Raw genomic sequence first — 25,794 nt, forward strand, 5'->3', positions numbered from 1 at the left:
GGGGGAAGGAATGGAGAAACAGGAGGGAGGGAAAAAGGGGGGTGAAATAGACATATTGGCCCTCTAGGCCCTGCATGTCTCTAGGAGGAAAGCCAGGAAATGATGACCCTGGCCACGTCTTCATGGGATGGAGGAAATGGAACCTTCACTATATTTGGTCTATAGGACTTTTTTTTGTTCACTATTGTAAGGGAGGGAGGAGAATAGAGAGATTAAAAGAGAGAGAGAAAGGAAGGGCAGGAAGGGAGGAAGAGACGAAGGGAAGTTGGTTGGGAGGAAGTGCCATAAAATCAGCTAACACCCCAAAACTGAAAAGTGGTGTTTTGTTCCATCTGTCCTGCAATAGAAAAGAAGTTACAGGCTGTCCATCAAGCTAGACACAGGCGTAAAGGAGTATCACACGCCACGGTATGAATCTGGGCCACCCCACAGCCCTCTGTGACCAGCAGCCCTCTGTGGGAGCTACAGATTTATTCTAAAGGTGGACTACGTGCTCTGCAGATCCCTCCAGTCTCAGAAAGCATCCTAAAGCATTAGAGCAGTTCCATGTAACTTGTGGGGAAATAGAGGGGCAGGGGGACCACCGCCCCAGGAAGCATCTGATGTGCAGCCAAGCCCTCAGGAGCCCAGCTGGGCTGCCGGCTCTCAGGAGGCCCTGGCAGCTTGCGGGTAGTTTTACTTCCCTTCCTGATCCTCCAGCCCTCTGCCCAGGCAGACTCATTTCCTTTCTTGGAGGGCCCCTGCCTTTGGACACTTCCTTCCCTCTTTGCTCCCCTGAGCTGTTGTCTCTGCCTCCCAGTCTCTTCCTGGCCCTCATCACTACCTAACACTTGATTGCGCAAGTGCAACTGCACAAAACCTCTGACACACCTGATTCAGAGTCTTCTGCAGGTGTGGGGTGCCCATGCGATCAGCCATGTGCCGGTAGGCGGGGTGAGAGAGAAAGAACTTCCTCTCGGCCGCCAGTGCCGCACGAATGTCTTTCTTGCCCTCGATGTCCTTCTGGCTTCGGTTCACCACACCAATGTAGCCTGCGGGGAGAGAGGGTCAGGGCAGGGCCACTGCCAGGCGGACCGAAGGGCCCAGGTGCCCATTGCAGCCCAGGCACAGAGCTAAGCAAGGTGCAGGTGAATATGTGGATTCTGTCCTACGAGTCACTGACAGACTGGGTTACAAGCTGTACACATTACTTAGAAACACGGAGAACGCAAGTACAGAGTGAAGTCCTGAAAAGCAACACAAGTGTTTGGAAGAAGGAGAGTATACGCAGCTTGGTGTGAGGGGTGGATGGAAACAAGCTTTAATGAAGGTGAAATCCAGAAGCTGAGCTTTGAAGACAGAAAGAGAAAAATCTCAAAAAGGAGGGCAATTCGGAGACAGCTGATCTTGCCAGAAATTAAAACCTATTCTAAAGCTACTATATTGGAAAAGGTTGGGTATATTGGGGCATATATGTCCAGAGAGATGAGTGCAATAGAAAGCCCAAAACCATACCCAGCAGCAGGTGGGAACTAACAGCTAACTCTTCAAATTCAGTGGGAAGAAAGCGGAGTTATTCAATGGTCGCTGTTGGTCAAGTTGGGTACCTACCAAAATTAATTCTTGAGAGATCACTAATTTACACATAAAATAGGAAACTACAGAAATACTTAAAAAAAAAAAACATGAGCGGCCGAAACCGGTTTGGCTCAGTGGATAGAGCGTCGGCCTGCGGACTGAAGGGTCCCGGGTTCAATTCCGGTCAAGGGCATGTACCTTGGTTGCAGGCACATCCCTAGTAGGAGATGTGCAGGAGGCAGCTAATCGATGTTTCTCTCTCATCGATGTTTCTAACTCTCTATCCCTCTCCCTTCCTCTCTGTAAAAAATCAATAAAATATATTAAAAAAAAAAAACATGAGCGAGTTTTCAAAATGAATGTATTTATATTAAAATTTGCTGAATGAAACCTAAGAAACAGTTAACTTTGAATACATGAGAAATGGGACTTGGGGGAGGGGGTTGAGAAACAGTCTCTTTAATTAAGAGCCTTCAGTACCATTTTGGAATTTTTTTTTCAAATGTGAGAAACCATTTTTTAGAATGAAAATGCTAATGTGAAGAAAAGATTTGCAATATTTAGAAATAAAGAGTAGAACAAGAAAAACATAAAGAGGACAAAATAGAGACGGGAAAGGGGATGGTGTTCAAAAACTCAGAACAGCCCAGCTGCTGTAGCTCAGTGGTTGAGCACCAACATGTGAACCAGGAGGTCTCAGTTCGATTCCTAGTCAGGCACATGCCCATGTTTCGGGCTCGATCTCCAGTGTGGGGTGTGCAAGAGGCAGCTGATCAATGATTCTCTCTCACCATTAATGTTTCTATCTCTTTCTTCCTCTCCCTTCCTCTCTGAAATAAAAAAATATATATATTTTTAAAAAGATAGAACATCCAGGAGACCCTGAGCATGGACACAAGGCACCAAGCAATACAGGTATACAAATGGGCACTGTGAGAGATAAAGAACTTAGTAGGCCTGGCTAGTGTGTCTCAGCTGGTTGAGCATCATCAGTCAGGGCACAGGCCTGTTTGTGGGCTTGATCCCCAGTAGGGGGTGTGCAGGAGGCAGCCAATCGATGTTTCTCTCATCAATCTCTCTCTCTCCCCGTCCCTTTCCCCCCCTCTATCTAAAATCAATAAAAACATATTTATTAAAAAATAAAAAATAGCCCTGACCGGTTTGGCTCAGTGGATAGAACGTCGGCCTGCAGGCTGAAGGGTCCCAGGTTCGGTTCCGGTCAAGGGCATGTACCTTGGTTGCAGGCACATCCCCAGTGGGGGTTGTGCAGGAGGCAGCTGATCGATGTTTCTCTCTCATCAATATTTCTAGCTCTCTCTCCCTCTCCCTTCCTCTCTGTAAAAAATTAATAAAATATATTTTTTTAAAAATAGAATAAAATAAAAATAGCCCTAGCTGGTTTGGCTCAGTGGATGGAGCATTGGCCTGTGGACTCAAGGGTCCCAGGTTCGATTCCAGTCAAGGGCATGTACCTTGGTTGCGGGCACATCCCCAGTGGGGAGTGTGCAGGAGGCAGCTGATCGATGTTTCTCTCTCATCAATATTTCTAGCTCTCTCTCCCTCTCCCTTCCTCTCTGTAAAAAATCAATAAAATATATTTTAAAAAAATAAATAAATAAAAATAAAAAATAAAAGAACTTAGCTTAGAGGCCAACAAATGGTAGGTGCTCAATGAACAGAGGCAGTTATTCATTGCTATTAATATAATTAAAGTTGGAAAAGTGGAATGCAAATAAGTGGCCCAAGAACTGAAGTGACAAACATATATTTATCCCCATTCTCTTGACAGCGGGGGTCTTTTAATGCTTCTCTTGGGGAGAAGGGGAGTGGCACCTGCTGAGTCTTAGGCAGACTTGCTTTTTGTCCGCTCCATATCTGTCATTATGTCCATTTTACAGATGAGGGAACCAAGGCAGGCCAAAGTGAGGTCACTTGCAAAGGTCTCAGAAAGGAGCACAAGGAGAACCCAGATCTGAGCCCAGGTCCATGGGAAGCCCACAGTCTCTATCATCCCTGTCATCATGAGCAGAAGGATACAGTAGGGGGCAGAGAGAGGAGTCCGGCTTAGGTTTGGGTTCCTGTAAGTGTGCCGTGGTTCTGAGTCGTTCATAGGCCAAGAAAAAGGATCCAATTGGAGGGATTCTGAAAGCCACGGAGCAAGAGGAAAAACCCGAGAGCCTGAGGTCTTAAGCCGGAAGCAAGTGTTTGAGTGGAGACAGGAAGAGTCCCTTTCTTGGAAATGGACAGGAAGGCAGAGGAGGGGCGACAGATAAACAGTGAGTGGGGAGGGAGGAAGGTGAGGAGTGCACGTCATCCAGCCACCAGGCAGCATTGCTGAGCACGGCGAGTGTCCCTCGGAGGCTAAGATGGCGGTCAGACATGTGCAAAGGAGTGCGGGTTGCGTTGCTGGTGGAGAGCACGGGGACGATGGGGGCTGCTTCCCTCTGCGGCACTGACCCTTCCTTCCTAAACCTGACACGGATTTGCTCTTCAGCCCCTGATCCTCACAGCGAAAGAGGGTTTTAGGTTGTGCTCCTGACCACGCTGTCCTGACCTGGGGCCACCTCTCCTCAGTGCCTCAGCAGTGCTGGGGGAAGGTGGAAATCGAGGTCGGAATGTGTCCCCCCACCCCCACGGCTATCCCAGATGTCAAGGAGGGAACCCCGGGAGCAAAACACAAGATGGAAATGGTGCAGACAAGGTGCAAGAGCCAGAGGGAAGGAATGGAAAGGCAACAAAATAATTAGGGAAGAAATGGCCTTAAAGAATAAAAAACCCTCAGTGGATAGTCAGCACCGGGGCCACAGGGAATAACCAGAAGCAACCTAAGTGTTCAACAAATGGGGAATGAGCAACAAACGCCCACACACTCCCATATAAGGAACTCCGCAGGACGTTTTGAAGCAATCTTGAAGAATATTTGCCTGCTGTGGGAAAATGTTCTGCTATTTTGCTACATGAAATGGGAAACCAGGTTACAAAGCAGCATGGCACTGGAGAGCTGGGATTCAAAACCAGCTCCACTGCCCTGGCCAGTAGCTCAGTGGTTAGAGTGTCAGCCTGTGTACTGAAGGGTTTCAGGTTCGATTCTCAGTCAAGAGCACGTGCCTGGGCTGCAGGTTCACTCCCCAACCCCAGTGGGTGGCAACCAGTCCATGACACACATCAATGTTTCTCTTTCTTTCTCTTTCCCCTCCCTCCCTCCCACCCTCTCTGAAAAGGAATGGAAAAAATATCCTCAGATGAGGATTAACAACACCACCACTTGCTAGCTGTGTGAGCTGGGGCAAAAGATTTAGACTATGCCTCAGTTTCTTCATCCATAATGTGGGGATGAGAACAGAGCTACCATGTTGGTTGTTATCAGAATTAAGTGGGCTCCTACTTATCAAGAGCTTAGAAAAATGCCTGGTACATATCAAACACTTAATAAATGTTTGCTACTCATTTTTTGGAAATAGAAATACTTAGGACCGGCTGGTGTGGCTCAGTGGTTGAGCATCAAACCATGAACCAAGAGGTCACAGGTTCGATTCGCGGTCAGGACCCATGCCTGGGTTGCAGGCTTGATCCCCAGTAGGGGGTGTGCAGGAGGCAGTCAATTGATGATGCTTCGCTCTCATTGATATTTCTCTCTCTATCCCTCTCCCTTCCACTCTCTCAAAAAATAAATAAATACTTAGGTTACTCCTATCAGAAGATCTGAACCTAAAACTGAGCCTAATCAGGCTTCTGTCTAGATTTAATTACCAGTTTACAGGGAACTACCATTGGCCAAATCCCGAGTGTGGGATGTGATCTGACGTCTTCCACAAATGAATGCTACAGAAAAAAACAAAGGGGCTGGGGCAGGGGTGCCGGGGGAAGCTGTTCAAGCAGAATGTTGGGTATTTATGCGTAAAATGATATGATGCCTGGGATTTGCTTTATAAACTCCCAGGAAGAAAATGACAACGGGAGGCAAGAACATGCGGAAGATTCAAGATTAGCTGTATGTTGATAACCACCAAGGCTGGGTCCATTCTACTTTCAAGAATGTTTGAAAATTCTCATAACAGGAAGCATGAAAATTAATAGAAGTTACAAATTCTTGTGAACATTTTGGAAGAATAGCCACAAAGTGTTGACTAGTGGCTATCTGGGGGAATTAGGCTGTGGATGATTTTAGTTTCTTCTTTCTACATACAGTTGACTCTTGAACAATGTAGGGGTTAGGGGTGCCTATGTCCAGTGCAGCTGAAAATCCACATATAACTATAGCCTGCTCTCCACATATTCGGGTTCCCAACGGGAGTGGACCCTTGAACAACACAGGTTTGAATTGTGCGGGTCAGTGTAAAATCCATATACAGTATCCTGGATCTGCACAGTTCAAACCGTGTTGTTCAAGGGTATTTGTTTTCTCATGTTCCCCAAATGAACGGGTGTTAAATGCATAATTGAAAATTGAATGTATACAAACAGAAGAAAAAGATACATAAGTTCACTTAGAAAAAAAGAAGTTAGAAGGGTTTGCAATGGTACAGAAAAGCAGTGACTTCTAGGCAGTGGGGAAAAGGGTGATGGGGAAATGTATCTGGGAGCATCTGCTGAGGTTTCAGTAATGAGAACAACAAAAACAAACTTTGTTTTAAAACAGCAGAGGTGCACCGACTCTCCAGCTCCACCTCACCTATTTTCCCTGCCCTCCCCTGGCCCTGTGGCCCTCCAGGTCCTCCTCCCTGGCCCTATGGCCTCCCGCTGCCCCACCCCAGGGCCCCCAGACTCCCACACAGCCACACCTCTTCTCAACGGGAGCAGCTTGTTCTCTAGGACATCCCTGGCATCGGTGCCCTCGTCCATCAGGTCAAGCTTGGTGATGACACCAATGGTCCGCAGGCCTAAAAGAGCCCAGAGGTGAAAGGTGCTGTTAGAAAGAAGCCCCAGGCCACCACAGGTCCAACAGCCTCTCCCCCTCCCCCCATATGCAGTACAACCTGGGACAAGCCACAGTGTCACCTACCCAGGTTCTAGTTTCCTTCATGTGAAATTAACACAGCCACAGCACCAATCCCAGGTAGGTGGCCATAAGATTAACCTGGTGCGTGGCAAATGTTCAATCAATAAACACTGGCCACCCGGCCAGCGTGGCTCAGTGGTTGAGTGTCGACCTATGAACCAGGAGATCACAGTTCGATTCTCAATCGGGGCATATGCCTGGGTTGCAGGCATGACCCCCAGTGAAGGGCCTGTGAGAGGCAACCTAGCAATGATCCTCTCTCATCATTGATATTTCTATCTCTCTCTTCCTCTCCCTTCCTCTCTGAAATCAATGAAAAAACAAACAAACACTGGCCACCATCAAAGAGAACACTAGTGACTTGGCTGGAATCAAGGATGCCGGCAAGTTGCAATGCTCAGGGGAACCTGGAAGAGGGAGCTGCTGCTGTAGGATTTGGTGGTTACCTTGTGGGTCGACCTCCTTGGCCATCTTGAGGGCATCTGAGTTGGCCAGGTCCATGTTGGCAGGGGTCACGGCTAGGATGAGGCTGCTCTCCCGGCTGATGAACTGCAGGATCATGTCCTTGATTTGGTACTCGATGTCTGGGGGTTGGTCCCCCACAGGTACCTTGGTGATGCCTGGGAGGTCTATGAGGGTCAAGTTCAACACTGGAAGGGAAACCAGAAGGAAAGGTCATCAAAGCTGAGGGAGGGGAGGCACACACAGCCACTTCAGCCACTCAGCTCATTTCCCCAAATACCAGGCGCCAGGCCTCAGGATTCCTCTTGCTGCTCCAACTGGGTCACACCTTTTGATCCAGTAACGCCCCTTCTGGGATCTTATCCTACAGACACCCTGTATCTGCTCTATTTTGGTGATATAGTTTTAAATGAGAACATCTGTATTTGCATACTAAAATTGCTTTAAATGGCTAAATAAATTTCAACCCAAAGATTCAGCCAATACTAAGGAAACATTAAAAACAAAAAGATGATACTCTAATAAGAAGAAACACACTCCGAGATGCATTCACACAAAAGAGGCATAAATGGTTTTTAAATAACGCTACAATTTGAGTAAATATACACATGCATATATTAATAAATGCTTAAATATGCATTATCATATGAAGAACATGAAATATATTTGCAATATTGGGGGCCAGAGTGGGTATTTACTGTATTTTCTTTTGTAATTTTTTAATGTGAGCCGCCTATAGGTATAATTTATTCAAAAATAAATTTTAAAACTCATCACAAGGATCCCATACTGAGGAGTTAAGAGTCTGCTGGACTATTCCCCAAATGCTATCTAAGTTAGCAATCTGTGCTCTGGGCCCCAGGCCGTGGATGACCATAGGCTGCTCTCTTGATGACACAGAGTGTTAAAGGCAGGACTTTTGCAGAGAAGTCTTTCTGGATCTTCTGGAGAAACTGAAAAAACCTGGCTGATTTCACTTGTCACTATGTGGCCACCATCACCTGGGAGCCAAGTGGTATCTGCTCCTTTAAAAGGAGCAGACAAAAATGGCAATTACAGAATAGTCATGGGATGTAAAGCATAGCACGGGGAGTATAGGCGATAATTCTGTCGTAACTATGTATGGTGTCAGGTGGATACTAAACTTTCGGGGGGTATCACCTAAGTTATATAAATGTCTAACCTCTATACTGTACACCTGGAACTAATAAACTACTGAATGTCAACTTTAATTAAAATTTTCTTTCAGCCGTAACCGGTTTGGCTCAGTGGATAGAGCGCTGGCCTGCGGACTGAAGGGACCCAGGTTCGATTCCGGTCAAGGGCATGTACCTTGGTTGCGGGCACATCCCCAGTAGGGGGTGTGCAGGAGGCAGCTGATCGATGTTTCTCTCTCATCGATGTTTCTAACTCTCTATCCCTCTTCCTTCCTTTCTGTAAAAAAATCAATAAAATATATTTTTTAAAAAAAATTTTCTTTCAATTAAAAATAAATCCATAAAGAAGTAAAAGGAGCATCTAGCTACAATTTGCCCCAGTCCCCACCACACCTGACAGTCTTCCTGGCAGCTGTTTTTCTGAGAGCTGAGATCAGTATCACCTTTCTATCAAAAGTGGGAAGCTACAGATCAAGAGGGCTGGGTGTATGTGAGAAAAATGGGAGGGGACATATTCTTTGTGACAGTCAGGCCGACCCAACCTGTGACCGGCGCAGTCAGCTCTCCTCTGCCCCCGTGATAGGTACGTGCTCATGCTGCCTACCGTGCGGTGAGTAGACCCGCAAGTTGATGGGCACTGGGGAGATGCCTTTGTTGGTCCCCGTGACCCTGTCGGTCTCCGCTTCAATCTCCTGTCGGACTTCATCAAAGTCTGTAAACTTTTTGGACTTGCAGTGCAAAAATTCAGCATATTCTGCAAAGGGAAAAAAGATGTTTAAAATGAGAAAGAGAAGCAGTCTTGTAGTGGGTGGGGAGCAGACGGCCTTGTGGGGCAGGTGCTTTGCAAGCAGAGAAAGTGAAGAATCAGTCACAATCATTCTAGGAATCCACAGAGCAATAGATTCAGCCTCATGACAAGTATTTGGTGGGGGGTGGGGCGCTCCTATAGACCAAGCCCCCCTCCAGACCTCAGGGATTCCACAAGGAGCAAAACTGGCAAAGATCTCATCCCCAGGGAACGGACATTCTCATGAAGCATTTTGCAAAACTACATACACATAGTGACATATTATGAGTAAAAAGAAAAAAAAAAATCAACAGATGGATGTGACCACATTTATTCTTTTTGGATGAACAGAATAAAAGAGGAAATAGGACATATCACTCAGATCATGGGTTATATACATTTTAAAAAATATATATTTTTAGTGATTTCAGAGAGGAAGGGAAAAGGAGAAAGATAGAAACATCGATGAGAGAGAATCATTGATCGGCTGCCCCCTACTAGGGATGGAGCCCACAACCCAGGTATGTGCCCTGACCAGGAATCGAACAGTGACCTCCTGGTTCATAGGCCGATACTCGACCACTGAGCAACCAGAAGCTGATGAAGCTTCTGTTGTGGTGTCACACACGAGACTGAGTCCCGGGTCAGGTGCAGAACCTCCCTCACCGTGGGTCACGGTGAAAGATGCGAATCTGTGTCCCAGTGTGTTTCCATGCCACCAACACTTGCCAGCTGGCACACGTCCTGGGATCCATTTGCCTTTCCCCCAGGCACCCACACGGTATGGGGAATAGAGCATTACTGTTTGCCTCACCAAAGCCTGTCTCAATGTCCCTCCTCCCCTCCTGGCTATTCAAGGGGTCCCCCACCTAGACATGAACCCTTCAGAAGAAATGCTTTCTGGGCAGGGCCTCAAGTGGATGTAAGAGGCCACTCCATGCCTTCTGAGCCCAGGGTGTCTGAAAGCCATATTGACACTGAGATGGAGGGGAAAATAAGTAACTAGCAAGGCAGTGCTGGTCCTGTCATCAAGCTAGAGAAATGCAAATCCAGATATGGGATAAAGAATAAAAAATATTCATTGTAGGACATAGGTATTTACTGAGTTTACAGGTATTTACCAAATAATCCCTCAACTTTTCCTTATGTTTGAATTTTCATAGTAAATGTTAGGAACAAGGCTAAGAGATCACGGCTCCTGCCAAAAAGAGATGCTAAAAAGAGGGAAATAAGTCACACAGCAAACAGCCTAAAAAACCGGACCACTACAGAGATGCAAAAATGTGTCCCACAGTACTTTCACAAAGTGAAAAACTAGAAAGCACTTCCATGTCCACCAGGAAGAGACGTGGCTACATAAACCGCAGCACAGACATATCATTAGCTGCCTCAAAAGAAAGGATGGAGGCCTGGCCAGTGGGCTCAGCGGTTAGAGTGTCAGCACAGGCACCGCAGGATCTCGGGTTCGATTCCCAGTCAAGGGCACACACGTACCAGGATTGCAGGTTAAATCCCCAGCCCCAGTTGGGGCCCATGTGGGAGGCAACCAATCGATGTCTCTTTCACATCAATGTTTCTCTCTCTCTCTCTCTCTCTTTCCCCCCCCCACTTCCTTCCTCCCTTCCATCCACTCTCTCTAATATATAAAAAATATAAAAAATAAATCAATGGGAAAAATATCCTCAGGTGAAGATTAACCAAAAGAAAGAAAGAGAGAGAGAGAAAGAGAGAGGAAGAGAGAGAGAGAGAGAGACAGAGAGAGAGAGAGATCTAGAATTTCTACCCACAGGTCACAAGAGGAAAAAAAATGAGTTCAAGGAACTGATTTCGCCTTCCCATCACAGTAGCCTAGCAAACTATGACCAACATTCAGCCCTTGTTCTGTGTTGGCCACAGTTTGCTCCTCACAAGTGAACACCTCAGCAGGTAGCCATCTCTGCAATGCCTGTACTACAGATAAGAAAACTGAGGCCGGAGAGGTGAAGTGACTTGGCCCAAGTTCAGCAGTGGAGCTGAGATCTGGAGTTCAGATAATCTGTCTGCAGGCAGTGGCTCTCAAGTCACATGGCCACTGTGAAGCCACCTGCGGGCAATTCCTCTCTGAAGCTCTGTAAGGTCAGGGGGACACCGTGAGCTCAGATCACTGAGGACCTTGTCCAGCAGGGGCAATGAGGACACCAGCTGGAGGATCCAGGATCGCCCACCCCACCCCCATCAGCTGACCCAGTTCCCAAGGACAGTCACGCTCCAGCTCTCCACAGGGACAAGAGGAAACACTCGGCTGCTCTTCCTGCAGCAGCCACCCCAAAATGGAGCAGTTCTCCAACCCCCACAGCAAACCTCAGTTCTTTTCCGGCTCAAGGCCCTGGGCTCAGCACCTGCTAGAGACAATCTCCCTTCAAGGACAAGTACAGGGGCATGTGGATGAGAAAGGTCCCCTGCAGACCTCTGCCCAGCCAAGCCTGGTACCTAGAAGGCCTGGCCCCACCTCCTCCTCTTCCAGGGTCTACCTGCCTGTCACTTCTTCTAGGGAGCTTTTCCTGACTCGATGTCACTGGGCATTCCATCCTGCATCTTGGGTGTCTTCCCCCATCAGAGCCAGGTCACTGTGGATCATGTTTATGGGACCAGGACCTGTCAGCTGTGGCCCCCCAGGGCCCTGCATGTGCTGGCTGTCTCCAGTCTGTGTGGGTCAAGGATATGCAGGAGACGGTGCTGGAAAGCCCCCGCTTCTTCCCCAGCATGTCAGTGGGCAGCAGGAAGGGTCCCTCACCAGCTGCCTTCACCCGCACGCACCCTGGATCTAATCTGCAGCCTAGGCATGTGCCTGACTGGGAGTCAAACCTTGCAACCTTTTGGTGTAAGGGACAACGCTCCAACTAACTGAGCCAGCCAGCTGGGCCTCACCACCTGCCTTCTTTTCTGGGCTCCTTGCCACTTTGGAACCCTGTGCTAGATTCCAGGGTCATACCAACATTAAAAAGCTTCTTCCCGTGGCACTGACCCTTTTAAAGCCAAACCTCGGCCTTCCTCTCCTGGGAACCCTCCATGTCTCCCACCTCATCCGAGTAAAAGCCAGTCTTTACCACGACCTACAAGGCCCTACAAATTTCCTTCCCCCCCATTTCTGACCTCAACTCACCCCTTCTCCAGTCATGCCAGCGTCCCTGCTCACAACTCCAGGCCTGCGCCTACCTCAGGGCTCTTCTCTCATCTGCAGGCACGCTCAGGGCTCCCTGCCTCTCCTCATTCAGGCGTTACTTTCTCTGCAGGCCTGCCCGGGCCCCCACCTGAGATGACAGGCCTCCCCAGTGTCTTTCCCTCTTCAGTGCCTTATCCTTCTCATCCTCCAAGCACTCCAATACCATTTACCTTCTCATCCTGTGTATTTTCTCTGGTTCCCAGCTGGAAGGTGCACCCCACAGGGCAGGGACCTGATTCTTGTTGTGCACTGTGTCCTCGGGGCTCCTTCTGGGCACGCAGTAGGTGCTCAATGATTTTATGCATGACCGAATCACTCTGCTAGAATATGGCTCCCGCTTCAGCTTCTTGGGGTGGCCCAATACCCCCAAAGCCACCAAGCTGGGTATATGGGAGTCTAGACAGAGAAGGGTCTGGCAGGGCCATCTGTTGTCTTCCCCCCCTCCCTCCTTCCCAAAGTACTACTTAACGACAGGGGGCGACACAGGCCCCGCCCCGAGCCAGGCTCCTGGTCCGACGGGGAAGATGGACCCTGCATAAGCATGTCACAGCAGGTCTGACAGGCCCAACATACTAGGAACTGGGAGGGATGGCCTGCCTGACTCCAACCCCAGTCCATGTGATGGAGGCAGGTAAGGGTAGGGGTAGGCAGAGAGCCTGTGCCTGCACCATCTCACTGAAGTGACATTTCCCCATGTCCTGAGCATGCTCTGTACCTAGAGGAGACTACAAGGGCGGGAGGGGCCTGCCTACTGTCCAGGCTCACTCTCTGTACCTTGGTTTCCCCATGAGGAAAATCTAAACAGGAGAAACAGACAAGAAGGGCTATTAGCAAAGGCCTCCACAACCCTGTATGTGTTCAAATGTGGAGATGACTTAACTATCCATGGTCTCAATAAGTCAGAGGCCTTAGGGTTGAGCTCATCACCTGCGATTCCTGAAGAGCTCCCTCTCAACTCGTTCCCAGCAGCCAAGGCTGAGCTACTGCCCAGTCTGCCTGCCACAGTCCCCACCGCAGAGCGTCGCCGGTCCCCAGCCCAGCTGCTGCGTTTCCAAACCTCTTCCTCATGCGCAGATAACAAAGCCAGTCCCTCCGGTTCCCAGCCCCTGCCACAGTATTTCAACAGCCACACAAACACCCCCACACTCTTAGCCAAGTGCGCTTCCCTGGGAGGAGGGTCAGCATGTGTAATCAGGTCTTGGGGCTCCACGGGACCCAGTCCAGAGCCGGGAGCACAGCAGGAATAAAGGAATAAAGTGGGCCCTTGTCCAGCAGTCACACTGCCAACCCAGAGGAGCCAGCCACCATCGTCCACCGCAGGGCTTCCCGCCTCGTCCTAATTGTGGGGTCAATGAATGCACTTGCAGTACTTTTCTAGAAAGAGGTTCTGCTCACCCCCCACCCCGCTCCCCTCCCAACTTGTTCCCTGCCTCCTCCAGGTCTCAGCTCTAAACACCCTACACAGGGAGACCCAACCTGACCACCCGATGCCAGCAGCACCCGTCTGTCGCTCTGTCCTCTCCTCCACAGCACTCCTCACCTTCCCTACCCCAAAGGCAGAGTAGGTCACTGCTGGCGTTTCTTTTTGTTTGTTTCTTTTTTGTTAATCCTCGCCCCAGGATATTTTTTCCATTGTCTTTTTTAGAGAGAATGGAAGGGTGGGAAGAAGTGGGGTGGGGGTGGGGGGAGAAACAACATGGATGTAAGAGACACATGGATTGGTTGCCTCCTGCACAGGCCCCAACCAGGGCCTGGGGATCAAACCCGCAACCCAGGTTATGTGCCCTTGACCCGGAATTGAACCCAAGATCCTTGACTGCGTGGGCCGATGCTCTAACCATTGAGCACACTAGCCAGGGCTCTTTCTCTTTTTTGTTTTTCTTTTCTCTTTCTCCCTCTCCCTCTTCTTTTTCTTCTTTGTTTGTTTGCTTGTTTGTATTTCTTAACAATTGTGAAATATCTTGCTAGAACAACCCGCTTCTCAGGCCTGGAGAAGGTGAGTCAGGTATCACATGATTTGGGGAGATGACAGGAGGAAGATAGGGAGGTAGGACTACCTAGCCTCACCCATCTATCAAGACCTCAGTTTCCGAACAATGAAAAGCAACAACATAAAACCCAGTGCTGGGACGAGAGAAAGCAATGAAATCCACAGTGCTGGGCCCATGGGAACACACAAATAGCTCAGTTGCCGGATTAGGGGCACTTGCAAAGTTGTTGGGAATCTCAGTGCTCTATGCGGAGGGGCTCTGCCATAATTTTCGTGCCTAGAGCCCATCTCTTGTCCATTCTGAACCCAGCAAAGAGCAGAACCACGAGGCTGACTTTCTGGCAGCCGGAGATGGGGTCTGCCTTCTCCATACCAGGCACCAACAGGCATGCTGGTCCTGTTGACATGGCGCAGGAGGAATGACATGGGGCTCAAACATACTTGGGAGACCCTGAGCACCACAGGATCTAACAGACCCAATTTCCAGGGACCTGGATCTGATCTCCAGGGACTTTTCAGAGCCTTTAGCCGACCAAGAAGGGACAAAGCACATGGTATCTCCCAAGTTCGTTTGGTCCTCAAGCTCCCTCTGACTTGAGACAAGCTGAGAACATCTCCCGTCTAGGACACATTGCCACTGGGAAGCTGCGATACTGTGATTCACAGTAAGAAATATATTTGGTCTTCTCTTCATTCCCGGCACAGAATCCTAAAATCCTTAGAAAGTCCTAAGTGATAAGAGCCATAAAGGAGTCTCTATTCATAACAAGCCCCTTCCAACCACACCTGAGTTTATGTCGAAGGGAACCAACCTCGTGATTAGCGAATTGGAACTTTCAGTCCCACCCTGTGACCTCTAGGAGGGTACAGGCTAGAGCAGCCGTGGGCAAACTACAGCCCGCGGGCCGGATCCGGCCCGTTTGAAATGAATAAAACTAAAAAAAAAAAAGACCTTACCCTTTTATGTAATGATGTTTACTTTGAATTTATATTAGTTCACATAAACACTCCATCCATGCTTTTGTTCCGGCCCTCCGGTCCAGTTTAAGAACCCATTGTGGCCCTCGAGTCAAAAAGTTTGCCCACCCCTGGGCTAGAGGCTGAATCAACCACCAATAAGGAATGATTTCATCATTCACGTCTACATGATGAAGCTTCCACAAAAACCCAAAAGAACAGATTTGGAGAGCTTCTGGGTTAGTGAACACATGGAGGTGCTGACGGAGTGCCTGGGAGCTCCAAGCCACCTCCCCATACCTTGCCCCGTGCATCTCTTCCATCTGGCTATTCCCGAGTTATCTATTCTTCTAATAAACTGAAAATCTAGTAAGATGTTTCTCTGAGTTCTTAAGGAAACTTAAGCTCTAGAAACTTAAGGAGGGGGTCACTGGGACCTCTGATCTATAGCCAATCAGTCAAAAGCACAGATGACAATCTGGACTTGTAATTAGTGTCTATGGGGGTGGACGGGGTACAGTCTTGTGGGACTGAGCCTTTAACCTGTGGGATCTGAAGGTAGGTAGTATCAGAATGAGTTAAACTGCAGGATACCTGGGAAGTGTCTACTAAAATTGGGACAACTGCTTGGTGATACGGGAGAAGAACACACATTGGAGAAGGTGACAGCCCTGGCTGGCATCCCAGTCACCCCGTAGGCAAACCCTCACCAGCCCCCAGCTTGGTTTCCTCATGGAGACACAAGGTGCACACCCAACTGCTGCAGAGTCTATAGGCTTTATAGAAAGAGCCCTGACAGAGCCTGGCTCATGGGAGAAGGCACAGCACAGTCGTTGATAATACCGCCCACAGAACAAAAGGGGCACAGCAGCAGCCCTTAGGGCAGCGGTTCTCAACCTGTGGGTCTCAACCCCTTTGGCGGTAGAACGACCCTTTCACAGAGGTCACCTAAGACCATCCTGCATATCAGATATTTACATTACGATTCATAACAGTAGCAACATTACAGTTATGAAGTAGCAACGAAAATAATTTTATGGTTGGGTCACAGCATGAAGAACTGTATTTAAAGGGCCAGAAGGTTGAAAACCACTGCCTTAGAGCATGCCTAGGCACCTGGCCAATGCTGATGGAGCACCTACTGGGTGTCATGCCCTGTGCTGGGCACGGGGGCGCGGGAAGGAAGCAATGGACAACGCATATCAGCATCCCCGCTCTTGTGCCACTGGTGCTGGAGCAAGGCCAGAGAGAGACCATTATGAAAATCAAAGAACAGGATAATGTCACATAACATGGGATGCAGAGGAAATACAGCAGCACTGACTGGAGGGCTCCCCTAGGGGAGCAGGAGGGGGAGGATGGTGCATGGTGTTTCAGGCAGGGAGCACAGTGAGGATGAAGGCCTGAGACAGAAACAAATGAGCTGAGCTTGAGGATGAGGAGAGAGATTGTGGCTGCAGGTGGTAACCAAGAGGAGGTAAGGTCCCAGAGGCCAACAGGGCCCCGTCAGGACCTCAAAGCCATGAGAGGGTCCTGGCCAGTTCGGCTTGGTGGATAGAGCGTCGGCCTGCGGACTGAAGGGTCCCAGGTTCGATTCCGGTCAAGGGCATGTGCCTTGGTTGCGGGCACATCCCCAGTAGGAGGTGTGCAGGAGGCAGCTGATCGATGTTTCTCTCTCATCGATGTTTCTGACTCTCTATCTCTCTCCCTTCCTCTCTGTAAAAAATCAATAAAATATATTTAAAAACAAAAAAAAAGCCATGAGAGTGAGGCTAGGAACAGAGTCCTGACATCCCCTCTCCGGTTCCTGTGTGCCCGGCCAAGGTCAAGGACAGGAAGGGAGGCTCAGGAGGCCCTAGTCATCCACATTCCAGACAAGAACAGTCCCCAGCACTTAGTGTTTACAAGGCCCAGGGGTGGTGCCTAAGGAGGAGCAGGGTTCACTCAGGAGCCTCCAAACCCTGGTAAGCTGCAGTCTGAGGTAATTTTCAACCTAAGCTGATTAAAAGTAATGGCTCACTGAGACCAGTCTGGACGAGGAGAAGCTGGGCACCACTGGGTGTCGCAGGAGTCAGAGGGGAGGAAGGAGGCCCAGTCTCAGGGCCACACCACAGCCACATGGGGTGCACTCTCACCCCATTAGTACAGGGTGGCAGCTCTAAAGTCATGTCCCAGAGATCCAGCCGGACAAAAGTTCAATCTCTAGGAACAACACAGCCCCACAGCCGTAACCCCAGGAGCCCGAGCCATCACTTCGTCCCCCACTGCACTGAGCTTCCTTCCTCCTATTAGTGGGGTATCCCACCTGCACCTGCCTACCCCAATCCCAGGGCCTCTGCTGTTTGGTGTCTTGGTGGCCTCCCCGCCTTGAGGTCACTCTAGATTGCCCTTCACACCCGAGGCTCCACCTCGGGCCAGGCCCCATCACTTCTCGCCAGGCTACCCTCTCCCTGGCCTCCCGGCCAGTACTCCTGCTCCTGCCTGTCCCTCCTCCACAAAGCCAGTGGGCTGAGCTGCTCTCCCCACCCTGTGTGCCCTTCAGGCTCCCACTGCCTGAATCCTTCACCACCCCTGACAGGCTGTGCCACCTGCTTCCTGCCCTCCCCAGACTCATCTCACAGCTTCACACACACTGTTGGACTTGCCTAGAGTGTTCTCCCTGGGCCTCTGGGCCAAAGTAGAGCCGGTGCCCAGTATACTCTCCGCAATGCTCTGCTGCTTTCCCCTCTCAGCCTGGCTGGGCTCAGGGAGCACCAGGACTCTCAGAGGACTCAGTGCCTCGCTGGTGTCGGAACCAGGCCCAGCACAAAGTGGCCACACATCTACTTGGATCATTAAGAGACCTAGAATGCCATGGTCAGGTGGGGGAGGGGAGTATGGGAACTGGGACACAGCAAAGGCCACTCCCATGTGGGACACCAGGACTCCTCTCCCACACCCCAACCCAGGGGTCCTCAAACTTTTTAAACAGGGGGCCAGTTCACTGTCCCTCAGACCGTTGGTGGGCCGGACTATAGTTTAAAAAAAAACTATGAACAAATTCCTATGCACACTGCACATATCTTATTTTGAAGTAAAAAAACAAAACGGGAACAAATACAATATTAGTATTTGCATGTGGCCTGCGGGCCGTAGTTTGAGGACCCCTGCCCTAACCCAACAGAATCCAAGTACATCTCTCCATCTGCATGGCTGCCACCCCGTCCCTATCTGTCCCGGGGCACCTGCTCCCGCCTCCTCTTGGGTCCCCTGCCCCTGAGTAGGTCTCTTCTCCACAAGCAGCTACAGGATCTGGTCAAGTCACCTTGGTCTACGGCCACACTTCCCAAGAGTGAATTTAAGATGGGGCTTTCAAGATAACCCTCCATCGTGCCCTCAGGACAGTGGTTTCAGTTCAGAGGCCTCAGTTCAGTCCTCTGTGAAGTGGGGACAACAGGAATGAAGATTTCAATGTCAATCTGCATCAGGCACGAGGCAGATAATCTGGGTCAAGTTCCTGCCCTTGGTGCTCCCACCAGGGCACTGCTCGTCATGTGCTTCCCCTTCCCGCAGAAGGAATTTCAGTTCCTCCAACAGGCCACTCTGGGCACGGGGATCTCATGATCCTCACATACTCTCTGCTGGGAAGGAGAGTACCTATCGTACTTGTCAGCCTCAACTCACACATTAATTCTTTGGAAAAGTTCACGATAATCAAGTGATGTCCCCACCCTCCCCCCACCACACTTGTTCCCATCTGATAAAGGCCAGGCCTGTGTCTCACTCTTTGTCCCTCCACCCAAGTCTTCCTCATCTGTCCCCCACCACTAATGGGAGAACCAGGAGGGCAGGTGGTAGGTCCTGAGCCTGCTCACCTGGGTGCCCCAGCCCTGGACCAGCCTGTGGCACATGGTACATGGCCAGTGGACCACCACCGGGTGACAGCCACTGTGGAGGTGATGAGAGAGCCCTTCCACCATGACATGGCCCTGACCTTCCAGTGCAGGGAGCCCGCCCACCTGTTCTCCCAGCAGGCTCTCCCCAAACAGGCTGGCAGCAAGCACCAAACTGCAGCTGTTGGGTCAGCACTCCTCAGCGCTGTTCTAAGATGTACTTAGACTGAATAACATGGTCTTCGCCACAACAAAGAGGCGCTATTATTATCTCCTCTGTTCAGGCAGGAAACATGGCTGTGAGCAGCAGTCCCTCCCCAGGGACAGACAGCCAGTAAGCTGCAGAGCCAGGATCTGAACCTGGGCAGTCTTACCAGTAGCTCCCAGCTCCCATCTACAGGTCAGAGGATTTCCCAGTATGGCCAGGGGCCAAAAGCATCAGCAATACCCCGGAAACTCATTAAAATGCAGACTATCCCCCTTCTACCTCAACAACCTGCAAAATGGGAAGCAGAAACCCAGTAGGCCAAGCCCCCTGTGACTAATCCATGTGAACTCTGAAACACGCAGCTGCCCGTCCTGGCACAGCTGATTGGCCAGCTGAACCCAGAGGAGGCAGCCCATTGGCTTACCCTCAGAAAGAGGAGCTGGGCCAATCTGATGCAGCCTCTCATCAGAGTCTTGCCCTCCCATGGCAAATGGGTAGGGTGGGACTAGGGCACAGCTGAGAGCCTGGTCAGAGGTCTAACCTCAAATTTCAGATCTGGAGTCCACTAGGACGGCAAGTAATTTGGCTTGGCCTCAGTTTCCCATCTGTAAAATGGATGTCTTTGTTGCCTTTCCAGTGCTGAACTGACCAGGGCTGACACTCCAGGTCATGGGGAAGCAGCATAGAGACTCTACACTGAGACCCCTAGGGGCTCTAGAGCAGTGGTCGGCAAACTCATTAGTCAACAGAGCCAAATATCAACAGTACAACGATTGAAATTTCTTTTGAGAGCCAAATTTTTTAAACTTAAACTATATAGGTAGGTACATTGTTATTAACTTAATTAGGGTACTCCTAAGGCTTAGGAAGAGCCACACTCAAGGGGCCAAAGAGCCACATGTGGCTCGCGAGCCTCAGTTTGCCACGGCTCTAGAGAGAAAAGAGAACCCACCGCAGATATTCCCCTCACCCAGTCCACCTTCTGAACTGAGATGCTTTCGAGAGAGGCCTGAGTGGGTTTTAAGCTGCGAGATATGCCCATGTCACGTCAGACATGCACAAGAAGAACAGAAATAAACTTAAGGCTACCATGAGGAGTATAGGAAAAAAAAAATCTACATGTGGAAGATTCTTTATTCAATTCAAGCAACTGAAATTCACAAGAAAGAAAAAAAAAAGGAATTCCTTCTGCGGGTCTCTCCCAAAAGTCAATGTTGTGATTAAAGAAGAAATGGCAGGGATGCTGCTGTAATGCAAACAGGAAACATAACAATGGAGTGTAGCATGGGATTGATCAGAGCGGCTGTAAATCAGCCAGGGAGGATATTTGGGGACAACTGGCAACCTGTATGGACGGGACATTAAGTAACATGCAGGACTGGTTACTTCTCTTGGTGGGGTCTGTGACTGCAAAATGGCCCAATTGCAAGGGATGGGGCACTGAAGCATTTGGGGTTAAGTGTCACAATGTCTGCTACTGATTTTGAAAGCGTTCAGCAAAAACATGTTATCTGCAATACAGCCAGCACATATGGTACCCGGCAGCCTGGTAATGGCTGGGGATGCTGGGGTGGGTGTCCGTGTCCAATGAACTGTGCTTCAACTTCCCTGCACACGTGGAAAACATGAACTCGAACCCAAACAACAGTCCCGCCATCAGAGCCTCCATCGTAAGACCCCTGGCTCCTGCAGGACACAGTGACCCCTCCGCCCATTCATTTCCTGCTACAGCTTTGACTCATCCCACCATACCTGTTTTTGAGAAGATGAGCTGCAGAATGAGAGGCCGCCGGGTGACAATTCCCGAACCTCGGGGAAGGAAGTCCCTGTGGGAGGAGGAAGAAACAGAAATTACTCATGAAGCCAGTTTGCAGGACAGGAAGTGTGACCACACGTGGTGGCGCAATCCCCTCTTGCATTTTGGGTGACCTCAGCAAAGACACCAACTCCAACGGGGCACGGGGGGATGCTCTGGCTTTGGAGGATCCGGAGGCAGGAGAGAGGCAGATGATAGAAGGCTGGTAACAAATGAGCCACTTCCCTCTGGCTGGCTGCTCCAGCCCCAGCATGCCAAACGGCCCTCTCCTTAACAAGTATTTGAACCATCTCTCCCAGACCCAAAGAGATCAGTACAGTTTCTACATACATGTTTTAAGTTACTATAATGACACATGTATGCTATAAAGACTAAAAGGAAAGTAGCTGGTGACAAAATATGATGTTTCATAGGAATTCCTTCTGCGGGTCTCTCCCAAAAGTCAATGTTGTGATTAAAGAAGAAATGGCAGGGATGCTGCTGTAATGCAAACAGGAAACATAACAATGGAGTGTAGCATGGGATTGATCAGAGCGGCTGTAAATCAGCCAGGGAGGATATTTGGGGACAACTGGCAACCTGTATGGACGGGACATTAAGTAACATGCAGGACTGGTTACTTCTCTTGGTGGGGTCTGTGACTGCAAAATGGCCCAATTGCAAGGGATGGGGCACTGAAGCATTTGGGGTTAAGTGTCACAATGTCTGCTACTGATTTTGAAAGCGTTCAGCAAAAACATGTTATCTGCAATACAGCCAGCACATATGGTACCCGGCAGCCTGGTAATGGCTGGGGATGCTGGGGTGGGTGTCCGTGTCCAATGAACTGTGCTTCAACTTCCCTGCACACGTGGAAAACATGAACTCGAACCCAAACAACAGTCCCGCCATCAGAGCCTCCATCGTAAGACCCCTGGCTCCTGCAGGACACAGTGACCCCTCCGCCCATTCATTTCCTGCTACAGCTTTGACTCATCCCACCATACCTGTTTTTGAGAAGATGAGCTGCAGAATGAGAGGCCGCCGGGTGACAATTCCCGAACCTCGGGGAAGGAAGTCCCTGTGGGAGGAGGAAGAAACAGAAATTACTCATGAAGCCAGTTTGCAGGACAGGAAGTGTGACCACACGTGGTGGCGCAATCCCCTCTTGCATTTTGGGTGACCTCAGCAAAGACACCAACTCCAACGGGGCACGGGGGGATGCTCTGGCTTTGGAGGATCCGGAGGCAGGAGAGAGGCAGATGATAGAAGGCTGGTAACAAATGAGCCACTTCCCTCTGGCTGGCTGCTCCAGCCCCAGCATGCCAAACGGCCCTCTCCTTAACAAGTATTTGAACCATCTCTCCCAGACCCAAAGAGATCAGTACAGTTTCTACATACATGTTTTAAGTTACTATAATGACACATGTATGCTATAAAGACTAAAAGGAAAGTAGCTGGTGACAAAATATGATGTTTCATATCCCAAAATGACAAACAGAGGCAGGAAGTGGATCAGTGATGGCCCAGGGGTGGAAAATGGAGAGGAGGGAGCTTTCGGGGGTGATGAAAATGTTCTAAAATTGGACTGTGGTGACGTTTGCTAATATTTACGGTAAGTTTACAAAAAATCACTGCGTTTGCAATGGATGACTTTCCTAGTATGTAAATGATTCCTCAGTGCAGCTGTTTAATAAAAATACATATGCCCTGACCGGTTTGGCTCAGTGGATAGAGCGTCAGCCTGCGGACAGAAGGGTCCCGGGTTCGATTCCAGTCAAGGGCATGTACCTTGGTTGCAGGCATATCCCCAGTGGGGGGTGTGCAGGAGGCAGCTGATCGATGTTCCTCTCTCATCGATGTTTCTAACTCTCTATCCCTTTCCCTTCCTTGCTGTAAAAAATCAATAAAATATATTTTAAAAAAATACATATGACATATATTTAACTACAGAAATACTCAGGCACTACCTGCACCGACTCACACTATTACACGTGGATGCATGCAGAGTGGGAAGTCTGGAAGCCACCCTGGACCATTAAGGAAGGAAAGCAAAGGAGCAGAAGGCCAAGCAGGCACTGAAGTAGAAGTGGCATTTTGAGACTTTTAAAGCCTGCAAAGGACTCTTGTTTCATGTAAAACGGAGAAAGGTTCTATCTAGACTCAGGGAATTTCAAACAATGTTTGTACCAAGATAAACATTTGGATTATTTGAAATCTGTGCAGGACATAGGACAATTGGGGCTGGACAGGTGTGCAGCTGTGCCTCATATGGCAAGACAACAGCGGCCCTGAGTTCCCAGCCTAGTGCATTGGTGCCACCTTGCTTCCCAATACTGTGACAACTATAGTGTCTCAGGGGCACCCTATTTGTGTTGGGGACCCCTGTTGAGACCCTAGAGAGTGCCAGAGGAGGCAGTTTGTTTTCACTGCTGACCCATATTCCATTGCATGAATGGACCACAGTTTGTTTACCCATTCACTAGGAGATGGGATGTTTGGGGGTCTTTCCAAGTTCAGGTCCCTAATAAAGCTGCTATGAACATTCTCACTCGTGCCTTTTGTTGACATATGCCCTTGTTTCACCTGCTGAGGCACAGAGTAGACTTGAAGTTGAACAGGCAAAACTAGTCTCTGCTGACAGAAATCGGAGCAGTTGTTTCCCTCTGAGGTAACTACTGGTAGGCGTATGAGAGAACTTCTGGGATGATGACAGCACCCTCTGTTGTGATCTGTCTAGTGATTACCTGGGTGGACATGCATTTATTTTAAAAATCAAAGTAAACACTTAAGATTGGGCGAGCTCCTGTATCTAAGTTAAATCTCAATAAAAGGCCAAACGTATAAATAAGTCCAAGAAGACATGCTCATGACTCAGGAAAGTACAGAGGCCCTGGCCAGGGAGCTCAGTTGGTTAGAGTGTCGTCTGATACACCAAGGTGGAGGGTTCAATCCCCAGTCAGGGCACAAACAAGAAGCAAGAAATGAATGCATAAATAAGTGGAACAACAAATCGATGTCTCTCTCTCTCTCTCTCTCTCTCTCTCTCTCTCCCTCCTCCCCCTCCCTCCCTTCCTCCCTCTCCCTTCCTTTCTCTCTCTAAAAATCAATCAATATAAAAATATAATAAACCTCGGGAAAGTACAAACAGCCCATTAAAATTTCCCCACAAAATCATTACAATCATGTTAGTTTCCCAGTAAGAATAGCTCAGATCTAAAGAACTTTAAAGCCTATGGGGGTGGGGGTTGGGGGCTAATTAAATAAATTAAGGCCCATTCACACTACTGTGGAGACACACACACACACACACACACACATAGGCTTTTTATCTCCTGACTTCCATCTGGATATACTGAGGAAAACAAAAGATGCAGAAATAAATGAGTGTGTTCTGCAACTAAAGGAAAAAACAACAACAACAAAATCGAGCCCATGGAGGCTGGGGCCTGCTGGGAAGGAAAAATCATTGCATGTTCTGGAACATCCTTGAATTGTGCATTATCAACCATATGGATTACTGACTCTAAAAAATTACTTTTAAAAAAATGTAGTTAACTGTTGTCGAGTGCCCACCGTATACCAGACAAGGAGCTGAGAACTTTCCATGGATTTACCTACTTAACCATGACGAGAACCACAAAGATGAGTCTGCAACTAGGCCCAGAGGACAGGCAGCTCTGCAAGGTCACCTAGTGCTCAGGAGTGGCGTGAGCATGACTGTAACCCATGGGGTCTGAGCCTCTGACCACCAGGTCACCAGGCCTCTGGGCCCAAATATCTGACACAGAAGCCGCCAGCGTCTCCCCAGCCAGGGCCAGGCCTTCTGCCACTGGTGTTGGTACGTGTGTCCTCTGTGACTGCTCTGGACATGTCTGGGGGGGGGGGGGGGGGCACGTGAGCACAATGGTGACACCACAGACATGGACTGGACAATGAGAGCCTGAGAACACGAGGGCTAGCATGATGCCCAAGAGAAGCCAGACAGCTCTGGGCACACACAGGGGAAGGTGGCTTTCTGTGGCTGGGACTTCATGGTGAGCAGGAAGTATGAGTGGAGGACACAGCCTGGGTGAAGGAGGCAGAGCCCGTTGGGGAGAAGCCTGAAGGACAAGGATGGGCAGGCAGGGGGGTCCTCACAAGCCAGGAGCCCTGGGCCTCATCTAATTGCATTTCTAGAAGCTCCTGGACTGCTGAGTAAAGAGAGCAGCAATACCCACTCTCGGCCTGGACAGCCCCCAAAAGCAGCCCCCAGAAATTTCCCAGGGGCTCGGTGAAGAGGGGCCTGTCCGGTTGTGCCCTAAGGCCCCCCACAGCATTCCTGGCACACAGCAGCCGGGGCACTCTTGGGGCCTTCATGGCGGCGTGGTGGAAGAAAACCTCCCCCAAGCAGCTCTGCCCGGAACACTGACTGTCCATTTATCTGGAGGTGACTTTCAAGCTTCAGTCATCTGCTTCCTCCTCCTTGACCCCACCCATGCTCCACGGGTGACCACATCCCTCACTGTGGCTCGAAGGTTCCACCTCCCTCCTCTCTCTTCCCCACTGCTACAAGGGCCACCATGCACCCAGGCTGTATGACCTTGGGCTGGCTCCCCTGCTTCTTGGTCTGGTTTCCTGTCAGTAAGGGGGTGGAGGGGTGTGTAACTCCACCCACCTCAGAGGACAGCTGGGTATCAGCAAACAGGTATAGGCACAGGGCTGTACCCTCTACCAAGAAATCCTTCCCCACAGGCCCTGCTCATTCACCTATGGGCAGATGCAGTAAAATGTACCCTTCCTCCCAAATGTGCATCCTCCACACACCA

The 25,794-nt window shown here is 49.6% G+C and overlaps 1 protein-coding gene and 1 long non-coding RNA gene across 7 annotated transcripts in view; both read right to left on the bottom strand.

Annotated features, from left to right (window-relative positions):
• Window positions 1-25,794, bottom strand: part of DNM2 (dynamin 2) — a 61,509-nt gene that overhangs the window by 33,955 nt on the left and 1,760 nt on the right. For all 6 annotated transcript variants that reach the window (XM_014533952.1, XM_014533951.1, XM_014533948.1 and 3 more), the window contains exons 2-6: window positions 21,994-22,067; window positions 8,780-8,929; window positions 7,003-7,206; window positions 6,339-6,437; window positions 871-1,031 (exon numbers count right to left, since the gene is read on the bottom strand). In XM_014533952.1, coding sequence (XP_014389438.1) covers window positions 871-1,031; window positions 6,339-6,437; window positions 7,003-7,206; window positions 8,780-8,929; window positions 21,994-22,067 — 688 coding nt within the window. The remainder of the gene's footprint in view (window positions 1-870; window positions 1,032-6,338; window positions 6,438-7,002; window positions 7,207-8,779; window positions 8,930-21,993; window positions 22,068-25,794) is intronic.
• LOC106724891 lies at window positions 20,293-21,352 on the bottom strand. Its single transcript, XR_001360726.1, has 2 exons — window positions 20,944-21,352; window positions 20,293-20,437 (listed from the first exon to the last, which is right to left on the bottom strand). It is a non-coding gene; the product is annotated as an uncharacterized LOC106724891 (long non-coding RNA).

This window comes from Myotis brandtii, unplaced genomic scaffold (assembly GCF_000412655.1).
Source record: "Myotis brandtii unplaced genomic scaffold, ASM41265v1 scaffold1234, whole genome shotgun sequence".
In the NCBI taxonomy this organism is placed as follows: domain Eukaryota; kingdom Metazoa; phylum Chordata; class Mammalia; order Chiroptera; family Vespertilionidae; genus Myotis; species Myotis brandtii.